This window comes from Protopterus annectens, chromosome 2.part0 (genome assembly GCF_019279795.1).
Source record: "Protopterus annectens isolate FY-2018-M chromosome 2.part0, PAN1.0, whole genome shotgun sequence".
Lineage (NCBI taxonomy): Eukaryota > Metazoa > Chordata > Ceratodontiformes > Protopteridae > Protopterus > Protopterus annectens.
Genome location: NC_056728.1, coordinates 516,792,383 through 516,815,902, shown reverse-complemented (window position 1 = coordinate 516,815,902; position 23,520 = coordinate 516,792,383). Strand labels below are relative to the sequence as shown.

The 23,520-nt window shown below is 42.8% G+C and overlaps 1 protein-coding gene across 15 annotated transcripts in view; it reads left to right on the top strand.

The window, feature by feature from the left end:
• ADGRL3 (adhesion G protein-coupled receptor L3) overlaps positions 1–23,520 on the top strand; it is a 3,684,852-nt gene that overhangs the window by 3,044,122 nt on the left and 617,210 nt on the right. For all 15 annotated transcript variants that reach the window (XM_044060915.1, XM_044060918.1, XM_044060917.1 and 12 more), the window contains one exon: positions 11,277–11,462. In XM_044060915.1, the coding sequence (XP_043916850.1) occupies positions 11,277–11,462 (186 nt within the window). The remainder of the gene's footprint in view (positions 1–11,276; positions 11,463–23,520) is intronic.

Below are 23,520 nucleotides of genomic sequence, written 5' to 3'. Positions count from 1 at the left end.
GTGGATTTTTACATACCAGGTTACCAGCCCTGAAGCACAACCTTCAACGAAGGCACACCCCATTCACGTATGCCTCCATACAGAATACGCTCTAGCTGAGAATCGAATGGGACAACTCTTGCTATGAGGCAACAACGCTACCGCAGCACCACCACCGCAGTAGATCTTTCACAATAAAGTCAGCAAATAATGCTGTCATTGAAACTGTTGTTCAGAGTAAACTTTTAGGCATTATAACAGATGACAGTCTCAAATATGACCAGCGTATACTGCACACCATTAAATCTACTCACCATAAACTAGGCTGTCTTTATAGGATCAATGGATTCCTTACAGATACTGCAAGAAAAACTCTGCCACCACCTTCTTATTGCCAACTTTCTAATACGCTGCTCCTTCCCTAACAAACTTAAATAATACCCAAAGAAAGAAACTTGCCTAATGCTGCAATAAAATAGCTAAATTTGCCAACAATCTCCCTCATAGGACCCACCATTGTCATAACTCAAAGCAATTAAACTGGCTTGAGCCACACAACTACCTAACATATTCACAACTAACTACACCCCATAAAGTCATTCATCATCCAGAAAAGTGCCCTGCACTAAAACACATATTACTGCCCCACTGTCCAGCAAGGGATCTCCATTCCAGTAACAAATTCTACTCACAAATAATCAAATAATGTTGCAGGAGACTCATTCTACCCCCAGTACATTGTTAAGCTCTGGAATAATATTGCCACAGAAATGAAACTCTCTGAAAAACTCGATAGTTTTAAACCAATCCTGGTCCTGCACATGCTCATCACCAGGTTAAGACTTTGTGTTCACTGTACAATAGTCTCCGGTACATACTCTCAACCTCTCACTGAAATGGCAAAACAATTTTTATACATAACTGCTTCCTGTACAATCCCCTAAGTTGCACTCGGTTTTCTCTTTAGTAACTTTTACCTGTATAAAATCTTAGAATGTATAACTATAAGTACTGTGTGTGACTGCTGTTTGCATGTAAACGTAACTACTCTGTGTTTAACTGGAACTAAGTTCATAGGTTAGTAGTAGGTTAACTGCCCTTGTGGGCCATTTTAAGCCTAGCCAATTACCCCATGTGAGAATCAAACCCTGCATCTTGTGTCTACAAGGTAAACACCTTAACCATTATGCCCTCCTCCCATCCTGACCATTATGCCCTCCTCCCACCCTAGTATAATGCAATGTAAACAAATGGAGCTTTTCTCCCCGGGACTCTTCTGAAAACGGGTACTGACTAGTTGAACTTTCCTGGTAAACAAAAATAAATAAAAAAATAAATATTCTTACTACAATTTAAATGTCTGTTTTTATTGATGCTAGACTATTTTCTAATGCCTTTCATATATGCATTTAATGTTGAAATACTTTTTTTCAGCAGAAAGCTGCATGTGTCAATCAGTTATATATTAAAAAAATGAATAAAACTATTTCTATTAGTTCTGTTATCATACATTTCCATTTCATACCATTGCCTTTCACCATTTATCACCAAGTGAAATTTTACATGGAAACCTGATAGTTGCTAAATTTCCTCCATCTTTTACCTTCATGTTGATTGACATCACAAGTCATTCCTGTGAGATTTCAGAAACTCCCTTGGCAATGGAATGTGATATAGCTATATTGAACTTTGGCTTGAATTGGGTGAAATCCCTGCTTAGAAGTAATCTGTTGTGAACCCTTGTTGACAGTATACATATTACAGATGTGAAATGTTAGCCTGATTCAGAGCATTGTGATTCTGTGTATGTTAAACACCTGTTTGAGTGTGAGTCTGTACCTCTGAATGAGTTGGACGTTCATGACAGAGCTGATAATTTTCATGTGGGGGATAATGTAATGCCAGTTCTCAGCTCTGAAGCAGATGGCACAGCTGACAGTGGCAACTTCATGCTGTCTGACAAACATGATAGTCCTGGATCAGGGATTCCACTTAACGTGGCCTTCTGCAGGGGGATTGGGTGAATGCACTTCTGTTCCTTGTGGATGTGCCTTTACAAACACTACTGCAGGATTTTAGTGAAAGCATGCTGGCTGCAATGAGACAGCAGATTTCAGCAGAGATGAAGAGCAATTCTGAATTTATATGCAACACACTGATGCCACCCTTAGTCTATAGTATTAACCCAGCTACTGTGACAGAACACTGCCAGCCATGACCAAGTAGCAGTGTTTGGGAGCTGATAGTTATCCTGCATCAGACAACAAATAGGTAGTATTGTACAGAATCTTTCCAAGATGTCTCAGTTGATATCCAGCTAGCAGGAAACCACTGAACATAACATCACAGTGAATGTGTTACCAGTGTAAGAAGTGGTACAGTTTGTTTGTTTCAGGACAGTCATATATTTCATTGCAACAACATTGTTCAGGTCATTTGTAAACACATGGCAGCCGTGGCTTAGGTGAAGTCATCATCATGTGTGATCCAGTCTGCAGAGCTGTCATACTGATGAGTAATGGCTTTTAAGGACACTGTGGGATGTCAGACAAACTGCTTTATTTTCATTTGGTGTTTCACAGCATCTTTTTATGTTTTTGGCTGGCCATGAGAAGGGCGGTGGATCACTATAACACTTGTTCATTGTGTGCACTACTAGCCACAGCCATTAACCAGTGGGGTGCAGTTGCACCACCTCATGTGCCTCTGTATTTTCACAGGATCATGTCTGCCATACCACTGGCATTGTAATCAATTGATGTTATGTGGTCCTATCTCGCCTACATTCATTACTGATGGGTTCGTAGATGATAATTGGCTCCGACTCGGCCAACTATTTTCTAGCACGAAGTCTCTAATTGGCTGGGCTAACCGGTATCCCAGGATGCACCTCTCCCAAACCCCCAGATCTCATTTGCTGCTTAGAGTTCCTGTAGTGTATCCCACCTTCCTATTGTGTTGAGTGTTTGGAATTTGTTGGGCATGTCGAAAGAGCAAAAGGATCATAAACCCTCCAGGTTTAAAAAATGCTCAATGTGCCTATAAAATGTCAATCACAGATGGGCATGCCATCTGCGTTTATTGCCTTGGCGTGATTCACTTACAGGAATCCTGCAGTGTCTGCCATTCCTTCAGTTCCAGGGTGCTGCAGGAAAGAAAAAATAAACTGATTTTGAAGGGCCTGGTCAAGCCCTCCTTTGAAGAGGATATAGAATCTGCTTCTTCTACTGGCAAATCCAAATCCACCAGAACTAAGAAACGATCTCCGGCTCCATCTAGTTCCTCGGAGCCCCCGGAGAAGATTTTGAAAATAGTTACAACTTCCTCGGCTCCGTTGGCTTCGGAGCCATAGGACAGGAACTCTGGTTTGGATACTGCTTCCTTGGCTCCATTGTCTTCGGGGCCGCAGGAGGTATCGGTGGTACTGGAGTCGACCTCGGCTCCGATCATATTGGAGCCGATTCGGAGCCGGTCACCCAGTTTTACACAGGAGTCAATAGGTAGGAGATCCTCATTTCCTTCAGTTGCCTCCAAATCCTCTAGGTTATCTGATTTGGACGTGGATAGGGTGGTTCAGAGGCTCCTTCAGTCACCGGTGTTAGCCAAATTGTTTTCGGCTCTGACCCAGTCAGCTCCGTAGCCTATTCCTTTTTCGGTACCGATGATTCCTCCTCTGAGCATTGTGTCATCGGAGCTGTAGTGTTCGGCGCCGAGTGATGTCCTTACACCGGCTCCAGTACCCCTGGCGGGTTTATCGGAGCCGTCGTCGGCTCCAACCATTTTGGTTCCTTCATCTGGTTTCGGCACTCGGCTTTCCTCGGTCGGGCCCGAGGGTGCTTCTGTCGGCCCCGAGTCTCCCTCTCGGTGCTTCGGCTAGGGGGGTCCCGAATCCGGTTGTGGTCTCGGAGATGGGTCAATCCTCGAATTCGGGGGGACCCGCCTTCGAGGCCATGAGGAGCTCACTGGCCAGGTCGTCTGTGACATCACTTGGATCGGCCACTCCGTCCCCATACACCCCGACTAGAGCCTCTGACGCCCCTCTATCAGTGGACAGCGGAGCTCGAAGGTCTGAGGACACCCCCATGAGTAGTCCCCAGCTTGCTGAGGGACCCTCAGCGTCTGTGCCTGTGGAGCCTCCCAGGAAGAAGCTGTGCAAGAGGAAGCACATAGACTCCCAAGATGAGTCCATCACCTCGGATACCGACCTCGATGATGCAGAGGGGTTCCCTAAGTTGTCCTCCGATGACGTCTCCTTCTCCGACATCCTGGAGATTTTGAGACAGAGAGGCAACTGGCCTTCCAAGCCCCCCCCTGAGGAGGAGTCGGCATTCCTCAAGGCCTTCGGAGCTCAACCTTCTGCCTCCCTTCGATGAACTCTTAGACCTCATTTGTCAAAGGGTGTGGGAGCACCCTGATTCCGTGGAAGCAGTGCCCAGTCATCCTAATAAGTTCCTGTCTGCTTCCCCGGGGAAAGAGTTTTTGACAAAAGGGGTCCCTGTAGATGCCATGGTGGTGGTGTCAGCTATTCAGCAAGAAGTTGCAGAGGCTTCTTCCTCCGTCCATCCTCCTAACAAGGAGTCTAGGAGTATGGATCGATATGGGAAGCGTACCCTGTCTTCAGCGACCTTTACACTGTGGTCTCTGAATTACCTTTGTCACTTTACTTGGCTCCAGAGAGATCTCCTCAAAGAGTTGGGAGATACCTTGATGGGTAACATGCCTGAGGCGGTAGCGCAGACTTTTAACGCCCAGTTGTCTTCCCTTGGTTCCATTGCAAACTCGTCCATGAGACTCATATCCTGTGCAGCCGAAGGAGCGAGTAGGGCAGCTAGCTCAGGCTTGGCTCTTAGGAGGCAAGCCTGGATGTGCCTATGTCACTTCGCGAAGGCCTTCAAGTCTTCCTTCACAGACGCCCCCTTCGATGGGTCCTCTCTTTTTGGACCCAAAGTGAAAGAGACTCTTACCAGATGTGAACAGGAGGGTAAGACTTTATCTGCCATAGGGGCCTGTTTTTCTCTTCCCTCTAGGCCTTATCCCAAGGCTCAGAGAGGAGGGAAGATGTGGTTCAAAAAATCACAAAAGTCTTTCCCAGCCACGTATGGTGAGCCCCCCTCCAGAGGCAGAGGTGAGGGGAATTATTCTGGAAGACGCCATCCTAGGGGCAGAGGAGGCCCCCACAATCTGGGAGACCGTGACTCCTTTCACGGATCTTCCTATCAGCATCCTTGAGGGATCACCCGACTGTGCTGCTCCGGAGCCAGTCGGGGGTCATTTTTCGAGACATCCTCAAGCCTGAGAGAGCATCACTCAGGATCGATGGATACTTCGAATAATCACCAGAGGTTACAAAATTCCCTTTGTTTCACCCCCTCCCCTAATCAAAAAAATCCCGGACATTCCACCCAGTCAAAGGGATCAAGTAGCGCTAGTAACTGAAACCTGGTTCAAGGCTCCGGAGAGCACCCCAGCGCTACCAGGCTATACCTCGTATCATGCTTTTCGGCCCCAAAACCCGGGCCGAACCACAAAGGGAGTGGGAGTGCCCATATTCATCAAGGACACCCACACCTCTAGGTTAGTAGCAACACATAAAGCATCAGAGACCATACAGGTGCAACTAACCATAGGCAAAACTGCTATACAACTGGTAGCATGTTACAGACCACCCGCCCAATCTCAAGAACCCCACTCAGCCTTCCTGAAGACATTGGAGGATATGAATGTATCACAAAATACCATCATACTGGGAGACTTCAACTACCCAAACATAGATTGGGTACATTATTCTAGCCCTAATACCCTAGCCCAAAGGTTCCTGGAATTCATAAATTCAAATGCACTGGAACAACTAGTCACCTCTCCCACTAGGGAAGATAATATACTAGACCTGATCATCACAAACATGGGGACAAAATGCTCCACACTGGAAGTATACCCCTCACTAGTGAGATCTGACCACAAACTAATCAACCTGGATATACATATCCCACCTCCACCCCTAGCACAAAAGACCACAGTGAAAAACTTCTCAAAAGCAGACTTCACTCTTCTTAAGACTGAGATGGTATCCTTTAAGGTAAACCACCAACGACCAGCAAAAAATGATAGTGAACCCGCAGTAATGAAGAAATAATGATTATTTATTTATAATTCCTTCAAATCCAGACCAGTTTCGGCTATTCAGCCTTTATCAATGAATACAATAAACTTTCCCAGGCTTTCCTTGGACGACATTTGTGCAGCGGCTACCTGGGCTTCTCATCACACCTTTATCTCTCATTACAAACTGGACGTGGCATCTAGAGGCCGGGCTTCCTTTGGTTCCACGGTTCTCAGGAGTATTTTCCTATGAACCTCCCGGGTTAGAGGTGCTAGGGACGCTGTCCCATCAGTAATGAATGTAGGCGAGATAGGGCCACATAACATCAGTTAGTTATGTACTCACCATAACGATCGATGTATGTGGTCCATCTCGCCTACATTCTTACGTACCCTCCCACCTGCCCCCTGCCTGAAGGATTTGGAGGATAATTGCTCTGAGACCCTTCAGAATCGGTTTATTCCCTTTTCCTGGTGGATGATATTCCTCTTAGTGAGGTTGGTGTATGTGGAGTGATTGCGATGTATGCAAACAAGATCTGGGGGTTTGGGAGAGGTGCATCCTGGGGATACTGGTTAGCCCAGCCAATTAGAGACTTTGTGCTAGAAAATAGTCAGCCGAGTTGGGGCCGATTATCGGCTCCGAACCCATCAGTAATGAATGTAGGCGAGATGGATCACATACATCGATCGTTATGGTGAGTACATAACTAACTGTTTTGATTTATTCTGGCACACACTATCACTTGGAGTCATGAATCAGGACATTCTTCAGGTCAGAAGGCTGTGAGGAAGTAAAGTGCCCTTCATAATGACTATCCAGACATATGGTCATGGTCTATTCTACATTGTACTTGCCTGAGCCAGCACTTGTGGCCATTGCTCTCTACAAGTGATGTAGCACCCAATTTACATGCTGTTTACATACCACAGTGTGTGAGGTACAGCTTGTGTACTTTTTTTTATGGGTTTGAGACTGTGTGTGAGCGCACAAGTGTGTCTGTGTGTTAGTATCTGTCTGTCTCTGTGTGTCTGTCTGCTTGTGTGTGTGTGTGTGTGTGTGTGTGTGTGTGTGTGTGTGTGTGTGTGTGTGTGTGTGTGTGTCTCTGTGTCAGGCTGTCTGAATGTCTTTGTGTGTGTGTGTGTGTGTGTGTGTGTGTGTGTGTGGTAGGGTGAAACTGTTTGCCTTTATATTTATATTCAACATATATTAGGGCTTTTATTATACACGTATTACATTTTTAAAGCCTTAGGTGTGTCAGCCAAATAACATGTTGCATTTCATAACATCTCTTCATATAGTTTGGTAATAAAAACAATGATATTTGTAATTAACTGTATGCTTTATCTTCCTTTGTGTTCTGATCCTCGCACAGGAAAGTACCTTGTTCTCCAGAGATATGTGCCAACCCTAACCATCATATATCACCATATATAGCCTACATATGTGAAACGTTTAGACCAAGGATTCTTTGTTGATTTCCTGCATTCTGTAGTCAGTTGATATTTGCTGTGCGTCTCTAGCCATTGTGTGCTGGGGTGTGTGCTGAGGCACTCACTCTCTTTGTTTCGCTTTGCAGTGCCGTGGCTGTGGCATATGCCATCATACTGTATAATGTGTAACAAATACATTTTCCTGCTTTTGTACTAAAAGGCAAATTGCTATGCCTCCATGTTAAATATGATTTTATTGACAAGCTTTATTTAACATGTTAGTCTTTTGTTATAGGTTGTTGCTTTTACATTTCTTCTACGTTGCAGATTATGCAAATTATAAGCACTGAACTGTAGACAGGATGTAGGATGGATTATATCCCTCTACTCAGTTCAGTAACTGCAGTGAACAACAGATTATTGCATCTTCCAAACAAATCTGAAATCCATTTGCTAATTTAATTGCCACTTAATATAAAAAAATTAAATTACTTTTTGGCAACTCTCATGGAGTTCCTCTGCCGATACATTTAATTATACATTTTGCCACTAACTTGGTTTTTGTATTGTAAAATACACATTTTTGTACTTTAAAAATACCTTTTTGATTTTCTTGCTACTGCCATGTCGACTGTTGCAGAAAGTGTGCAAGCTCAAAGTGCCATAAATGTGTCTCAACATTCGTGGGAGAGTATATTTGCTGAATACCTTTAAACTGTCCCTACTGACGGGCTGACTACTGGCTAGTTAGTCGAGACAGCCTGAATAAGAATGAAGTAGAGACTTGCAAGGTGCCAACACACAGCAAGTCTTTGGCTTTACTGTAACAAGTTGGTGCTGTTAACCCTCATTAGTATGTGGTTAAAAGCATGCATGTGTACAGGTAGGGCATTTGTGGCCCTCATGGTTATGTAGGTGCACACTTGAGCCACCAAGAGCAGAGTTATGGCCTAATAGAAATGCCTTCCTTTCAGGTATCAGTAGATGTTAATGAAAGCATAAAACTCCATGGTTGCCGGGTTGACTGCCCTCTCTATCTGTCTTTCATCTTCATGTCAGGGTCTCCTATGGTCTGTAGAACAAATGGGATAAGACTGATAGAAGGGGAGGCTGTAGTCAAGTGCAACAGAATGGAAAGGTATGTAGAAAAATGCACAGTGTGACTCTACACTGAGTCAGCACTCAAAAGAAACAAGTAAACTTGTCAACGTACTGTATATGCTTGTGCATGTGCAGTGCCTTGCACATTCATACCAGAGATTTATGAAATGCACTATTATTTATATAAAGAGAATATCATGCTAGCTGCATCATGCTAGCCTTTGGATAAAGCCTTGACTACAACCTGAAATGAACAAAGTGCACTGATTTCCATAGTAGATAGAGACTGGGGAAATGTTGATGTTGGTCTCATTCTAGGAGGTGGGGTTATTTGCATGCTGACTTCCTGTGAGGAAGTGAGTGGCCTGCTTTGGGGGTTAGGGCCATAATTAGAAAAAAAAACTAATGACTACAAATATGATAGCTTCTTTGATTGGCTGTCATGTCACAAGGAACAGATGGGGTTAGGCAGTTCTTGCTCTGTGAGAAATTAATGGGCTAAGAAAACTGGATTGCGTTGAGAGATGATGGCAGGCAGACAGTTATTATTTGTTTATTTATCTATTTACTTTTTCTTTGTTAATTGTTTTATAGACTCTAGCTTTGCAATGACTGTGTAAAGGATTATGTAGTACTGGAAAATGATTGCAAGGATAATACTTTGCAATCATTATAAGTTTGTAGTGTCACTGTCTATCCAAGAAGAGTTAAGGAATGACTAATACATCCATGAGAGTAGCATTTTCAGAATGTTTGCCCTTTCCCTATAGTTATGTGACAATGAAGTTAGCACATTAAAGTAGAAGTTGTGTGCATGGTTTGGGGTGCAAAGGGTGACGTCCATCCTGCACAAAGTAGTTGTTTCTTAGTAGTTTTTAGATGTATTAAGTTCCCTGTTCATATATTTATAATTATTGGGTTTCTTTTTTTTCCATGTTTGGGTGGATCTTGTTTGTGTGATTGTTTTGAGATGCAGCTGTATATGTCACACACACACACACACACACACACACACACACACACACACACACACACACACACACACACACACACACACACACACACACACACACACACACACACACACACACTGCTGAGCTTGATGCCTGCAGAGCACAAAGATGAATATGTGAAAGAAATCTTTGACACACTGGGGTTATTTTTAAATAGTTCATTGTTTTTTTTAATTAACTGTGCTGTATAACAACTGTGAGTGATGCAACATTTACCCACTTCAGATAAAATGTACCCTTCTGGGCAACGTTCACTGGTTGTATGTAAATCCTCCAACAACCATAGTCAAATGATGATGAATATAAGCTTCTATTGTGAGGTGATATTAGTTTACTTTAGGTGAAAATATGTGTTGAAATGTTTTTCAGAGTCAGAAATGGCTTGCACACTCCATCTAAATGTAACAGCCTTTCACTGTCTTGCAAGTGTTTTCTCAATTCTTGTCTTATAATTTAAAGCAATCTTTCTTTAAGGTTACACCAGCTTCCTGGAATGATATTCCTGCCAAGATTACTGCCTCACAAGATCTCTCTGAATTTAGGAAACAACTGATGGAACAGCTTTGAAACAAATATAAATGCTCAGACTTTAAGGAAACTGGCCAGCTTCAGTTACCTACTAATTTACTTCCTTTTCACATACTTTTTTTAAACCATATTTTTTCCTGCTTAGCTGTGTGTAATACTCATCTTTGTTTATGTACCGTTACAAAATGCATTTCTTTTATATTTGTGCTGTCTGTTTGGTTGAGGTTTAAAGGAGGCATGTACCAGACCACTAACCCATTTAACAAAATTTGGATAAAAAAATGAAACCATGCAGTTATAAAGCAACATACTATTAAATCACAGTGTAAGAATTTCATATCTCTGCGAGCCGTAGATGTGAGCATATTAGATTTGTTTAGCAGCTTTCTCTAATTGCTGTGCATGCTCTGATGTTTTCCGTGGAAAGAACTCAGAATTATTTATTTTACCATAAATATGACCTGTAATAAGATTGTTAAGGTAGCAGCATTGTAATGAATTAGTGTACAATAGGTTTGCAGGCAGCTAACATACTTCTCATGGTCTGTTGGGTATAAGTCAACAGAGGAGACCTAAATAAAGTACTGGTTACAATCTGTAATTCCTTACAGGGTGTTTTTATAGGACTCCAACACTTGTTGCTTATTACTTGGAAGATATATCTCTATGTATGCATGGATGTTCTTGCCATAACACTCAATTTTGGTGGAACAAGACACAAAATATGGAGCAGTTGTACCACGTTTAGCCAAGGAACTCACAGTATGGTACTTTAGTATGTTTTTCTGAAGAAACAGTTTGATTCGGTATTATTTATCCTGGATTTTTGTTTAGAAATCAGAATACTAAATGTGTGGTACCCTTTCACTGGAGCAGAGACTTCTTATAAATTAAAATCAGAAACTTTTCCTCAGAGTGAGGAACATCTCTTCCTGTTGTAATTCTGTGTGAGAATGAGTGTGTTTTATCATTTTGTTTGAAGACAGTATCCCTCAGTGTATTCTAAATGTCATCCCTTTCTTTAATGTACCAAATGCATAACCTGTTATGTGAATTGTGAAGCTTCCAGAATATTTACTGAAGGGTTAACACTATGTTTCTGTTTTCTTTTGCAACTTCAAGATCAGATCAGGAGAGGCGGCAGCTAATGTTGTAAGAGAACTTGCAGAACAAACTAAGGGTCATTTCAACCCTGGTGACATCACGTACACCGTAAGAGCTATGGATCAGTTGATAGATTTATTGGACTTCCAGTTACGTAACCTTACTCCAGGTGGGAAGGACAGTGCTGCTCGAAGCTTGAACAAGGTAAATAGCAAAATATTATTGGTATTTTATATATGAATTTTGATTTGCTGGTAACAAGCTACTTTTATTTCCTCTACTGACTGAAAAACAGAGGAAGTGCTCTTAAGAGCTGAACTTCCTACTCCCAGGTAAACATATGCACAGTCCAGTTAATACGTTTGATTACCCCTATGTTTAGTCAGCTACACTTTTAGAGAGGGTTTTGCATCTTTTCAGGAAGTGAATGCAGACAAAAGGATGTATAGGGAATATTGTGTGTTGTTTGTGTCATAAATGTATAAGAATTTGTGTGAGAAAAATTGCAGCTATCTTATTCAAAGTTCTGCATAAATGATATGCTAAGACAGCAAGTAGAAATAGCAAGAAATATTGGATGTGGCATTCAGGGCAAAAAAATAAGTCTTTGCTTATGAGGAAAATGCTCAGACAAAATGAAGGAAACACATAGGGTAATGACTGAAGGCATCACCAAGGAGAAACAGAATTGAGTGTATTGTGTAGAGCTAAAAAAACAGCCAGAAGCTGGTGTCCTGGGCAAAAGTCAATTGAAAAACTAAAAACTTAACTTCAAGTTGCACATTAAAATTGTAGAAAGTTCTAATACGAAGTACTTTTATCCCCTTAACTACTTCACTCATCCAACTGACTCGAGCTTTTGTGATTCAAGCAACCAACTGTAAGGATATATAAGTGAGTGTGTGTGTGTGTGTGAGTGTGTGTGTGTGTGGGTGTGTGTGTGTGTGGGTGTGTGTGTGTGTGTGTGTGTGTGTGTGTGTGTGTGTGTGTGTACAGATGCATATAAAAACTCTACTTGGTAGTTGTTTTGATTGTTTGCATCGCAGTAGAGAAAGAGGGATTGTAAAATAATCACATAACAGCAAGTTATGGGTGGTCAGAGGTCAGCGTAGCTTGGAAAAACAGTAAGAAAGATGTTACATTGCCTCTTAGTGTTTTTTCTCTGTTACAGTTAACTTGGAGTGAAAATAATAAAGTGAGGTGGAGGTGAGACTGCATCACCTAAACCATGCCAGCCATGGGTAAATCCTACATTACCTACCCTCAGTCATGGCTTAGTGCTTAAATCTGACAGCTACAATAAAGAAATATTTTATCTTTATACAGAAGTGAATGAAACGGTGTTTCAAGAATTATAGAGATGCGCATATAGAACTAAAGGATAACCTCTTATTGATGAATAAGACAAAGGGTAGGGTACAAAATGCTAGTATTCATAGATGACTGCTCAGTGGAGTGCCTTGCACTGCTTAGAAACGCATAATTTTACTGTTGAGCAGGAATGTGATCCAGCAACGTATATACTCTGTCTGGTGCAGAACTGCGTTAAACTGTCATTTAAATATCGAAGTCTAACCCTTCATATCAGTTTACACAAGTGTGAGTGGGCACTCAGACAACCTGTGCAACCCATGTAGTACAGACGCGCACACACACACACACACACACACACACACACACACACACACACACACACACACACACACACACACACACCTACAGGACCCTTAGTCAGTACTGATTCAACAGTAGGAAGACAACTCCCAGCCACCAGATGTACATGCTTTAGCCAGTTCAGGATCATGGAGTAATGCAGCATCGGGCATAAGTTAAGAACTAGTCCTGGATGGGAAATCAGTTCTATCAAAGGAAGCATACATATGCTTATACATACACACACACACACACACACACACACACACACACACACACACACACACACACACACATGTGCGCGCGCTGCATGACACTGACTACACAGAACAGAGATCTAAACAGGGTGAAGCTGAGTAGAGCAGACATGCTCTCTTTTATGATGCTCTGCTTTGCTCAGTTATTTCTATTAACAGCAATACATGTATGCAGCTGATAGCCACATTGTACCTACACTTCTCTGATGTGAAATTGTGTATTATGAATGTTTATGAATTGCCATACTACACAAACACTGAAGATGGGTTACTTTTTGTTAGGTGCATTGGCCCACTTTACATAGTCCATACCTACAGAGTGATGCATTTACATGAAGCACCAGCAGCTGAGAAACAAATGTGCTATGTAAAGCCATTGTGCCACTTTTGGTAGTACACAACAAGACATTGAATATTATCCAAAATGAAGTTCATAATTAAGATTTGTGTGATATTAAAGGATTAAATAACTGAATTATTTAAATAGATAAGTACATTTCCACAGGGATTGACTTTGACCTATCATGATGTCATTGAAATGGGTGAATCATTTGTAGAATATATTACGTATATGATCAATTTCTCAAAGGGAATTTTCCTCAGAACAAAATGATCTGTACACTACTGCATAAAAAACGTGTCAGCTGTTTCTTCCCTTCTGTGAAGTATTAGCTTCACTGCACAACCTTTTGGGTTTGAATGATGTATCGTTATACTTAACTTTAGGAGTCTGTCTGTGGCTTTTACATCAACTTCTCAAGATGTTTGCAGATGTTTATTCTTTCTCATCCAGTAGATGTATAAACCTGTTGAGTCTCTGGAGATTAACAGCTCTTTTGCTGTGTACTGTCATTTACAGACACCTTTTTCACCTCCCTCTGGAGCCTTAAATATGCTAAGGCATAGGAATTCACTGGTTTGTTTACTGTGTAGTCTCAAAGTGAAGAAAACCTAATGCCAGTGACAAAAACAGACTAACTTAGGAGCTGACTGCTGTTTCTTTCTCTCCTTTTTTAAATGTAATTTTGAGCACTAGTTTGCAGATGGAGAGGCAACTGCTTATTACACTGTGTTTAAAACATGATAATTAACACATACTAGTGAGTATCACTGAACAAAGTTCAGAAATTCTCAAAGTAACCAATATTTCTTGGTGCTGCCTTTCGAAATTAAATGCAGACAAAACCTTACAGACTGCAGTGCATGATAATCACATATGTTGAGGTCATAAAGAACATTATGGTAAAGAGAATGCTCAACTATAAGACAAAACTCACATTACTGTTTCCCCCTCTATCAGATCTTCTTGGCTAAAATAAAATAAAACTTAATAACTAGTTATACTTCAGCAAGTACATTATTATAGCATGGAAAATTGAGATCATATTTTTTTCAATTTCTGGCAATAAGGATTATTTACAAGCCCTTTCTTGAAGAGAATGACATCACAGCAATATTGGTCAAACTAGGGGCTGATAAACTTATTGTTGCTAGGTCCATGGTACAGGAGGCCGTAGCTGCAGGCAAGATGATTCAGGATTGATTAGCTGGCTTAACACTGGAATAGCTAGCTATAGTTGGTGTGAGTGAGTGAGTGAGTGAGTGAGTGAGTGAGTGAGTGAGTGAGTGAGTGAGTGAGTGAGTGAGTGAGTGAGTGAGTGAGTGAGTAATCTACTTCTCACAGTTCATTCCTTGGGGGAGGAAGGTGATGGTCTCATCATGCTGGTGGGTGCCTATGGAGGCTAGGAAAATGAACCAGGCAGTACTGTGTCAGCTTTATGCAAGGACTGCCAAAAATGACTTTTTTATATCTACATTATCTGGTGACACTCATGCCAAACAGCCCCTACACTGCAATTTCTGCTTTTGTAGAACACTCATTACTGGATTCTCCAAAGCAATGTAGGTAAAGGTCTGAAAAATAAAATAATGCAGTTGGTTGAATGATGGCTCAGAAATGTGTGCTGATAGTTGACATTCATAGTGGAGAAAAATGATGCTGTAAAATAGCTAATTAACTAACTAAGTAACTAACTAACTAAGTAACTAACTAACACTGCCTTAATGTATAGTTTGTTTCCTAGTCTCCTAAACTATCCTGACTACAAAGGACATAATTCATTATTATCAATAGACAAAGTAAGTAAGTTCTCCCGTATCATAATTACTTAGAAGAAATTTTCCTAAATAAGAGGGAGTGCTGAATTTCATAAAATTAATGCACTTTGTAGAATGGGTAGTACTTCTATCCACCCCGTCATTGCAGGGCAGGCTTAAGCTTGGTTTCAGCTTCAAAAATAACTTAGGTATGAGCACTAGTGGTGCAGAGGGATAAAACCCTAGCTACAATGCAGACAATTCATATGTTCATAGTTTCATAAGTAGGTACTAGGCTATCAGCCCTAGGGCCTATACATATGTTCATAGGTTAGTAGTAGGCCATCGGCCCTAGGGCCTATACAAACCAAGCCATAACAATCCCCTGGATATTTCTTCCCACAATATTTACTTCCCTGGACTCCAGGGCAACTGACATGATCCCCGGGGTGAATTTCCTATCTCCTATCCAATCGTCAAGGTTCCTTTTGAAGAGGGACAAGGAGGTGCTCTGCTTGACATGTATGGGTAGTCTATTTCAGAGTGTGAGGCATTTCTGGGTCAGGAACCTATACTGCAATCATGTTTTGTTCATTGTGATTACAAAATTTAGATCCCTGGAGTGTGTGGCTCTGAGGGATTGGGATTTCTTTAAGTGGAGCATGTCCAACAGCTCAGGGTTTGACATGGCCTTGTATGTTAAGCAGAGATCGCTTCTGAGTAGACGATATGCCACAGAGTATAGCTGGTGGTTTGTTTAGATGGTCAGCATAGGGCATCTGCTTTAGGCCTGTGATTCTTTTCCAGCTGTTGCAAATGTCTTGTGAGGTACATACCAAATGGGGTGTTGTACTCTATAGTGGGTCTAATGAGGGATGAGTAGAGTGAGACAATGACCTCCTTATTTCTGGATGAAAAGCCCTTAGTGATGAGGTGTGCCACATAGAAGTATTTCCTGACTGTTGTGGCGATGTGATTATCGAAGGTGAGACCACTGTCCACTTGTGTCCCTAAGTCTCTCATCACACTTTCAGTGTTTAGTGTACTGCCACCTATGTGGTAATTCATGGGTACATGGTTTTTACCAAACTGGATAACTGTACATTTCCTGGCATTAAGCTTGAGCCCATGGCTTTGGCACCAAGCATCTGTTTCTGTAAGGCCCTTTTGTAGAATATCTACATCATTTGGGGATTCAGTAATGGCTCCCAGTTTGCAGTCATCTGCGAACTTTGTTAGCCTGAGTCCCTTAGTGCTGGCCTGTACTTCAGAGAAGTAGATGCCAAACAAGAGCGGTCCCAGGACTGAACTCTGAGGTACTCCACTTGTCACTTGTCTGGAGCTGGATTTGGAGTTGGCTACTTTTACATTCTGGGTTCTGTCAGTAAGCCAGTTGGCAACCCATTGAGTGACATGTGGATTTATGCCCAGCTTAGTAAGTTTATTTATGATTCCGGAGTGGGGGATGGTGTCGAAGGCCTTGGTGAGGTCCAGATCGGCTGTGTGGTCCGCCTTACCCTCGTCCATAGCTCTGGAGACTGATTCAAAGAAATCAATCAGGTTCAGGAGACAAGATAGGCCCTTCACGAACCAAACTAGATGGGGTCCAGTGTTTGAAGGTTGCCAATGTCTTTGTTTATAAGTTCCATGATAACGCGTTCCATGCCCTTGCAGATCAGGCTTGTCAGACTGATGGGGCGGTAGTTCCCGGGATCCAAAGTGAACTTCCCTTGTGGAGTGGGATAATTGTAGCTGTGCGCCACTCAGTGGGCATGAAGCCTGAGGTGAGGCTATGATTAAACATGACACTTAGGTGAGGTGCCAGTTCATTTTGTAGTTCATGTAGTATACAGCTCGGTATATCATCTGGTCCCATGGATGCTGTATTCTTAGCTTTGGAGAGTGCAGTTTCTACCTGTGTGGCCAGGATTACTGGAATTTGGCAATCTTTTGGTATTGAGATGGGCCCTTTAGGGGGTGAGAGGGGTGAAGTTGGCACTAAATCGATCTTCCAGGATATTGACAATATCCTTGGGATCTGTATATTAAATGCCATTCTGTTGTAGCTCAGAGCAGATCTGAGCATTGCCATTTAGATTCTTGACATGACATAACTATAGAATGCCTTGTGGTTGTTTTTGGAATCTTTGGTAATTTTATTTTCTTAACTAGCTTTGGAGGATTTTATGAGGGATCTCAGCTTCTTACTGAGGCTGGTAAGGGAGTTTTTTGCATCCTGGGATGTTCCTCTTTTCTGCAACAGTTTCTTCTTTCTGTTGTATAGTTTGTTTATGGCAGGGGACCACCAGATTGGCTTCCTTTTTTTGGAGGAGAGCGTCTTGGTTCTATTTCAGATGCCATGATTCATGCACGAATGGATGTGCTCATACAGCGCCTTAGTGTAGGATTCACCAATCGAACTTTCAGATCCCGTGTCATGAAGTTTGCCAGTTCTGATTTGGTTAGCATGAAGTTGGCTTTGGAGAAGTTTTTTATGGAGGTTTCCTTACTGGGGGGTGGGGGTGGGATGTGGATGTCAAGGGTGATTTGCTTATGGTCAGACCTCACCAATGAGGGGGTAACCACTGGTGTGGAGCATCTATCTCCCATGTTGGTAATGACCAGGTCTGGGATATTGGAGCCCCTGGTGGGACAGTGGATTAGATGATCCATGGCACTGGAATTTATGAATTCCAAGAACCGTTGGGAAAAGTTGTTGGTACCCATGTAATTTTCCCAGTTAATCGCAGGGTAGTTGAAATCACCCATTATTAGGGTATTTGGTTGTATCTTAATATTTTCCAGTATGTTTAGAAAGGTGTAGTGAGAATCTTGGGACATTGTGGGGGATCTGTAGCAAGCTGCAATTTGGATTGCAGTCTTACCTAGTGTTAGTTGCACCTGGAGAATTTCAGATGCATTGTGCTGGGCAACTAGCCTGGAGGTGTAAATATCCTTGGTGAATATGGACACCTTTTGTGTTTCGGTCTTGGTTTGGTGGTCGAAAAGTGTTGTAAGAGTTGTAGCCTGGTATTGCAGGGGTGCTCTCTGGAACCTTGAACCAGGTCTCAGTTACTGCACAGATATCGATGTCCTCCATTTTTAGGAGTGCCTCGAGAGAGTGCATTTTGAGGTTTAGACTTCTAGCATTGAGTAGCATTACCTTCAGATTTTGCAAGCTTGCATCTGTTACGGTGGTGGTTTTGTCCTTTGAACCTTGCCTAAAAAAGGCACTTTAGGGGTGGCAAGAGCTTTAGCCAATAACCTGAATACCAGGGGTGACAGGTGCAGACCATCTCTGGCAAAGCATTGTGGTTTGCCGATCATGTCTTCCCAGGCAGACAGATACTGGATCCCCTTTGAATGACACCAGAAGCTTAGCCAATTGTTAAAGTCAGTCATTTTGTCCTTATACTGTGGTATCATTCTGGGCGAAGGCAGGATGCTACTCAGGGTTAGCATCATACCTGCCTCAGCCACATGATCTGAGAGCTCTTCATGTAGTCCAGGGAGGTGCATCTCAAGTCAATCACTCCAACATGGACAATTACAGAGTCGTATTTGTAGTTATTGTGGAGTGACTTGAGTGCATGCATGTGCCTGACTATAGAGTCACCTGTGACTAAAGTGTTGGGTACATTGTCTTGCCTTAGGGGCTGTTGTTGAGTGGCACACTGGTGTTGTGAGCTATGTGTCACTTTGGTTGTGGCTGGTGTTTTTTTGCATGTCAGCTTCGGAGCTTCTTGCTGCTTGGGCAGGTTAAAGTTAAGGGACTCCGCATATGTGGGTTTAGTGTTGCTATGTGTGGTGTTGATGGTGTGGGTTTTGAAGGGCTATGTGTTGCTTGAGGTGTAGTGCAGGTGTTAACCTTCTCCTTTTGACTGTCTAGCATAATCTTGGGTGGAGAGAGCTTTGGTTCCAGCTTAGCTATGTAAGTGCATCTCTCACAGGTTGTAGCATTGGGTGGGAGGAGGTGAGGAGAAGCCTAGCTAAAAAGGTACTCTGGCTTTCGCCACTCAAGAAAATTATTTTCCTGTGCCCCTGATGAGCAGAGCCACAGAGGTGATCCCTAGGGTGAATTTCCTATTTCCCATCCAATCACCAAGATTTTTCTTGAAGAGTGCTAATGAGGAGCTCTGTTTGACATAGATAGGTAGTTTGTTCCAGAGTATGGGAAGTCTCTGGGACAGGAATCTATCCCTCCAGAATGTTCTGTTTATTGTGGTGACAAGGTTTAGGTCCCTAGAGCATGTAGCTCAGAGGGATTGGGATTTCTTTAAGTGGAGCATGTCCAACAGCTCTGGGTTTGACAAAGCTTTGTATGCTAGGCAGAGATCGCCTTTGAGTAGGCAATATGCGACGGAGTAAAGCTGGAGTTTTTTGAGACGGTCTGCGTAGGGCATCTGTTTGAGGCCAGTAATCCTCTTTGTGAGGTATTTCTGTGGCTTTTCCAGTTGTTGTAGATGTCTTGTGAGGTGCATACAAAAAAGGGAGTTGTACTCTGTAGTGGGTCTAATGAGTGACAACTAGAGGAGAACAATGACCTCTTTTTTCCTGGATGAGAAACCTTTTGTGATGAGGTGTGCCACGTAGAAGGATTTCCTGACTACTATGGCGATGTGATTATCAAAGCAGAGACTACTGTCCACCTGTGTCCCAAGGTCTCTTATCACACTTTCAGTGTTAAGTAGATTACAACCTGAGTGGTAGCTCATTGGTACAGAGTTTTTACCAAAGGGGATGACAATGCACTTTTTGGCATTGAGCTTAAGGCCATGGCTTTGACACAGGCATCTGTCTCAGTGAGGCCCTTTTGTAGGATGTCACATTGTTAGGACTTTCAATTATGCCCCTAGTTTGCAGTCATCTGTGAACTTCATTAGCCAAAGACCTTCTGTGTTAGCCTGTACTTCAGAAAAGTAGATACCAAACAGGAGAGGACCCAGGAATGAACCCTGTGGTACTCCACTTGTCACTGGTCTGAAGTCGGATTTGGAGTCTGCAACTTTCACAGTGTGGGTTCTGTCAGTCAGCCAGTTGGCAACCCATCTTCTGACATAGGGATTTATACCTAGTTTAGTGATTTTTTTCTATAATTCCAGAGTGGGGGGATGGTGTCAAAAGCCTTGGCTAGATCTAGATAGGCTGTGTGAACCACCTTACCCTCATCTACGGCTTTGGTGACTGCTTCAAGGAAGTCAATCAGGTTTAGGAAACATGATCTGTCTTTTACAAACCCAAACTGGGTGGGGTCCAGAGTTTGGAGATTACCAGTGTCTTTGTTTATAAGTTCCATGATGATACATTCCATGGCCTTGCAGACCAGGCTCGTTAGACTAATGGGGCAGTAGTTCCCAGGGTCTGTGGTGGCTCCCCCTTTGCGGAGTGGGATTACTGTTGCTGTGCTCCATTCAGTGGTCACAAAGCCTAAGGTGAAGCTATGATTGAACATGGTACTTAGGTGGGGTGCCAGTTCATTCTGTACTTCATGTAGAACACAGCCTGAGATGTTGTCAGGTCCCATGGATTCTGTGTTCTTGGCTTTGGAGAGTGTGTTTTTACCTGTGCAGCCATGTTTACAGGAACTTTGCATTCTTCTGATATAGAGATGGGCCCTTTAGGGGGTGGGGGGGGGGGTAAAGTTAGCACTGAACCTATCTGCCAGGATGTTGGCAATATCAGTTGGTTCTGTATATTTAGTGCCATTGTGCTGTAACTCAGAGCAGATCTGAGTGTTGCCATTGAAATTCTTGACATAGCTATAGAATGCTTTGTGGTTGTCTTTAGAATCAGTGGCAATTTTGCTTTCATAACTAGCTTTGGAGGATTTTATGAGGGATCTCAGCTTCTTACTGAGGCTGACCAGGGCGTTCTTCCAGTCTTGGGATTTTACTCTTTTTTGCAACAGTTTCTTTCTTCAGTTGTAGAGGTTGTTTATGGCAGGGGACCACCAGATTAGCTTCCTTTTTTGGAGGATAGCATCTTGGTTCTGTTAGGGATAGCACGATCCATGCACTTGTATATGTGCTTATAAAGTGCATTTGTGTAGGATTCAGCAGTCGTACCTCTACTGTCCGTCTGCATGGGTGTTGTGAAGTTTGCCACTTCTGTCTTAAGAAGCGTGAGGTTGGCTTTAGAGAAATTTTTTACGGTGGTTTCCCTAATGGCGGGTGGGGGCGGGATGTGGATGTCTAGGCTGATTAGCTTGTGGTCGGATCTGACCAATGAGGACTGGTCTGGAACTTCGGTCACCCATGTTGGTAATGACCAGGTCCAGGATATTGTTGCCTCTGGTGGGAGTGTGGATAAGTTGATCCAAGGCGGTGGAATTTATGAATTCCAGAAAACGTTGAGCAAAGGAGTTGGTACCTGAGTAGTTTTCCTAGTTAATGGTGGGGTAGTTGAAATCGACCATTATTAGGGTGTTGGATTGTACCTCAATATTTTCCAGTGTATCAAGAAGTGAGCAGTGAGAATCCTGGGGCATGGTGGGGGATCTGTAGCAATTTACAATTTGGATTGCGGTCTTGCCCAGATTTAGTTGCACTTGGATAATCTCGGATGCATTATGCTGAACAACTAGCTTGGAGGTGTGGATATCCTTAATGAATATGGACACGCCTCCACCTTTAGTGTTTCAGTTCAGGTTAGGTGGCTGAAAGGTGTGGTATGAATTATAGCCTGGTAATGCAAGGGTGCTCTCTGGAGCCTTGAGCCAGGTGTCTGCCACTGCACAGATGGCGATGTTCTCCATTTTAAGGAGTGCCTCGACTGAATGCATTTTGAGGTTTAGACCTCTAGCACTGAGTAGCATTACCTTCAGATTTTATTTGCTTGTACCTGTTATGGTGGTGAATTTGTCATTTGAACCTTGCCTAAAAAGGGCACTATAGGGGTGGCAAGAGCTTTAGCCAGTATCTGGAATCCCAAGGGTGACAGGTGCAGGCCATCTCCGGCAAAGCATTGTGGTCTGTCGATCATGTCATCCCAGGCAGACAGATACCAGATCCCCTTAGAATGACACCAGAAGCTTAGCCAGTTGTTGAAGTCAATTATGTTGTCCTTGTACTGTGGTATCATTCTGGTTGATGGCAGGATGCTACTCAGGGCTAGGGTCATACCTGCCTGGGCTACAATATCGGAGAGCTTCTCCATGTCTCTTTTCATATAGTCCAGGGAAGTACCTCTCAGGTCATTCACACCAACATGGACAGTGACAGTGTCATATTTGTACTTGTTGTGGAGTGACCTGAGTGCATGTGTTATGTGGCGGATCCTGGCACCTGACAGGTAGCTGACAGTAACTTTCTCCTTGTTTAGCCTGGTGAGTGGAACATCAGTGTGTCTGGCGGTAGAGTCACCTATGACTAGAGAGTTGGGTATGTTGTTATGCCTTATGGGCTGTGGTTGAGTGGCACACTGAGTTTGTGGGCTATGTGTCATTTGGGTTGTGTTGGGGGGTGGAGGTTGCATGCATTTCTGCTTTGGAGGTCTCTGTTGCTTGACCAGATTTTTATTGAGAGCCTCCACGAATGTAGGTGTGTGTTTTGTGTTGCTATGTGTGTGTTTTGGTGGTGTAGGTTTTGAGGGAGGATGTGATAAATATGGTGTGGTGCAAGTGTTTACCTTCTCCTCTTGACTCTCTAGTCCAGTCTTGGGTGAAGAGAGCTTTGCTTCCAGTTTGGCTATATAAATGTATTTCTCACAGGTTGTAGTGTTGGGTGGTAAGAGGAGAGGGTTGTCTGTGTACATGAAGCAATTGCTGCATTGCCCCAAGATGCCCGGATTCATCAGGTAGACAGGAAAAAACAGCCGGAGCTGACCCTTAGACATGTCTGGATAGGTGCTTATTTATTAAGTACTAAAAACTGTCTTCCTCTAGTCAAGGGAGGAAAGTTGAGTCCTGTAGTAATTTGTAGCTTACTTAGTGCTTACAGCGAGTTCTGATCAAGCGCTGAGCTCAAAGAATCAGATTTGAGTGCTAAAACTAAAAAACTGGCTAGTTCTAAGGGAAAATTTGATGTCGCCAGGAATAGTTTAACCCTAGCTAAGCGGCGATGCATGAGTGTATTTTCTTTTTATAACAGTAGCAAATGAGCAAACTGATTTAAACAAATTAACCAATAAAAAGCTAAAAACTGAGCCCCATTCCAGCAGTCTTCGATCAGACAAGTTCTAACTGCACACTCCTGCCGCTAGGGTGCAGGGGAACCTTCTCCAAAAAAAGATGGTCTGGATTAGTGCTCAAGTTATAC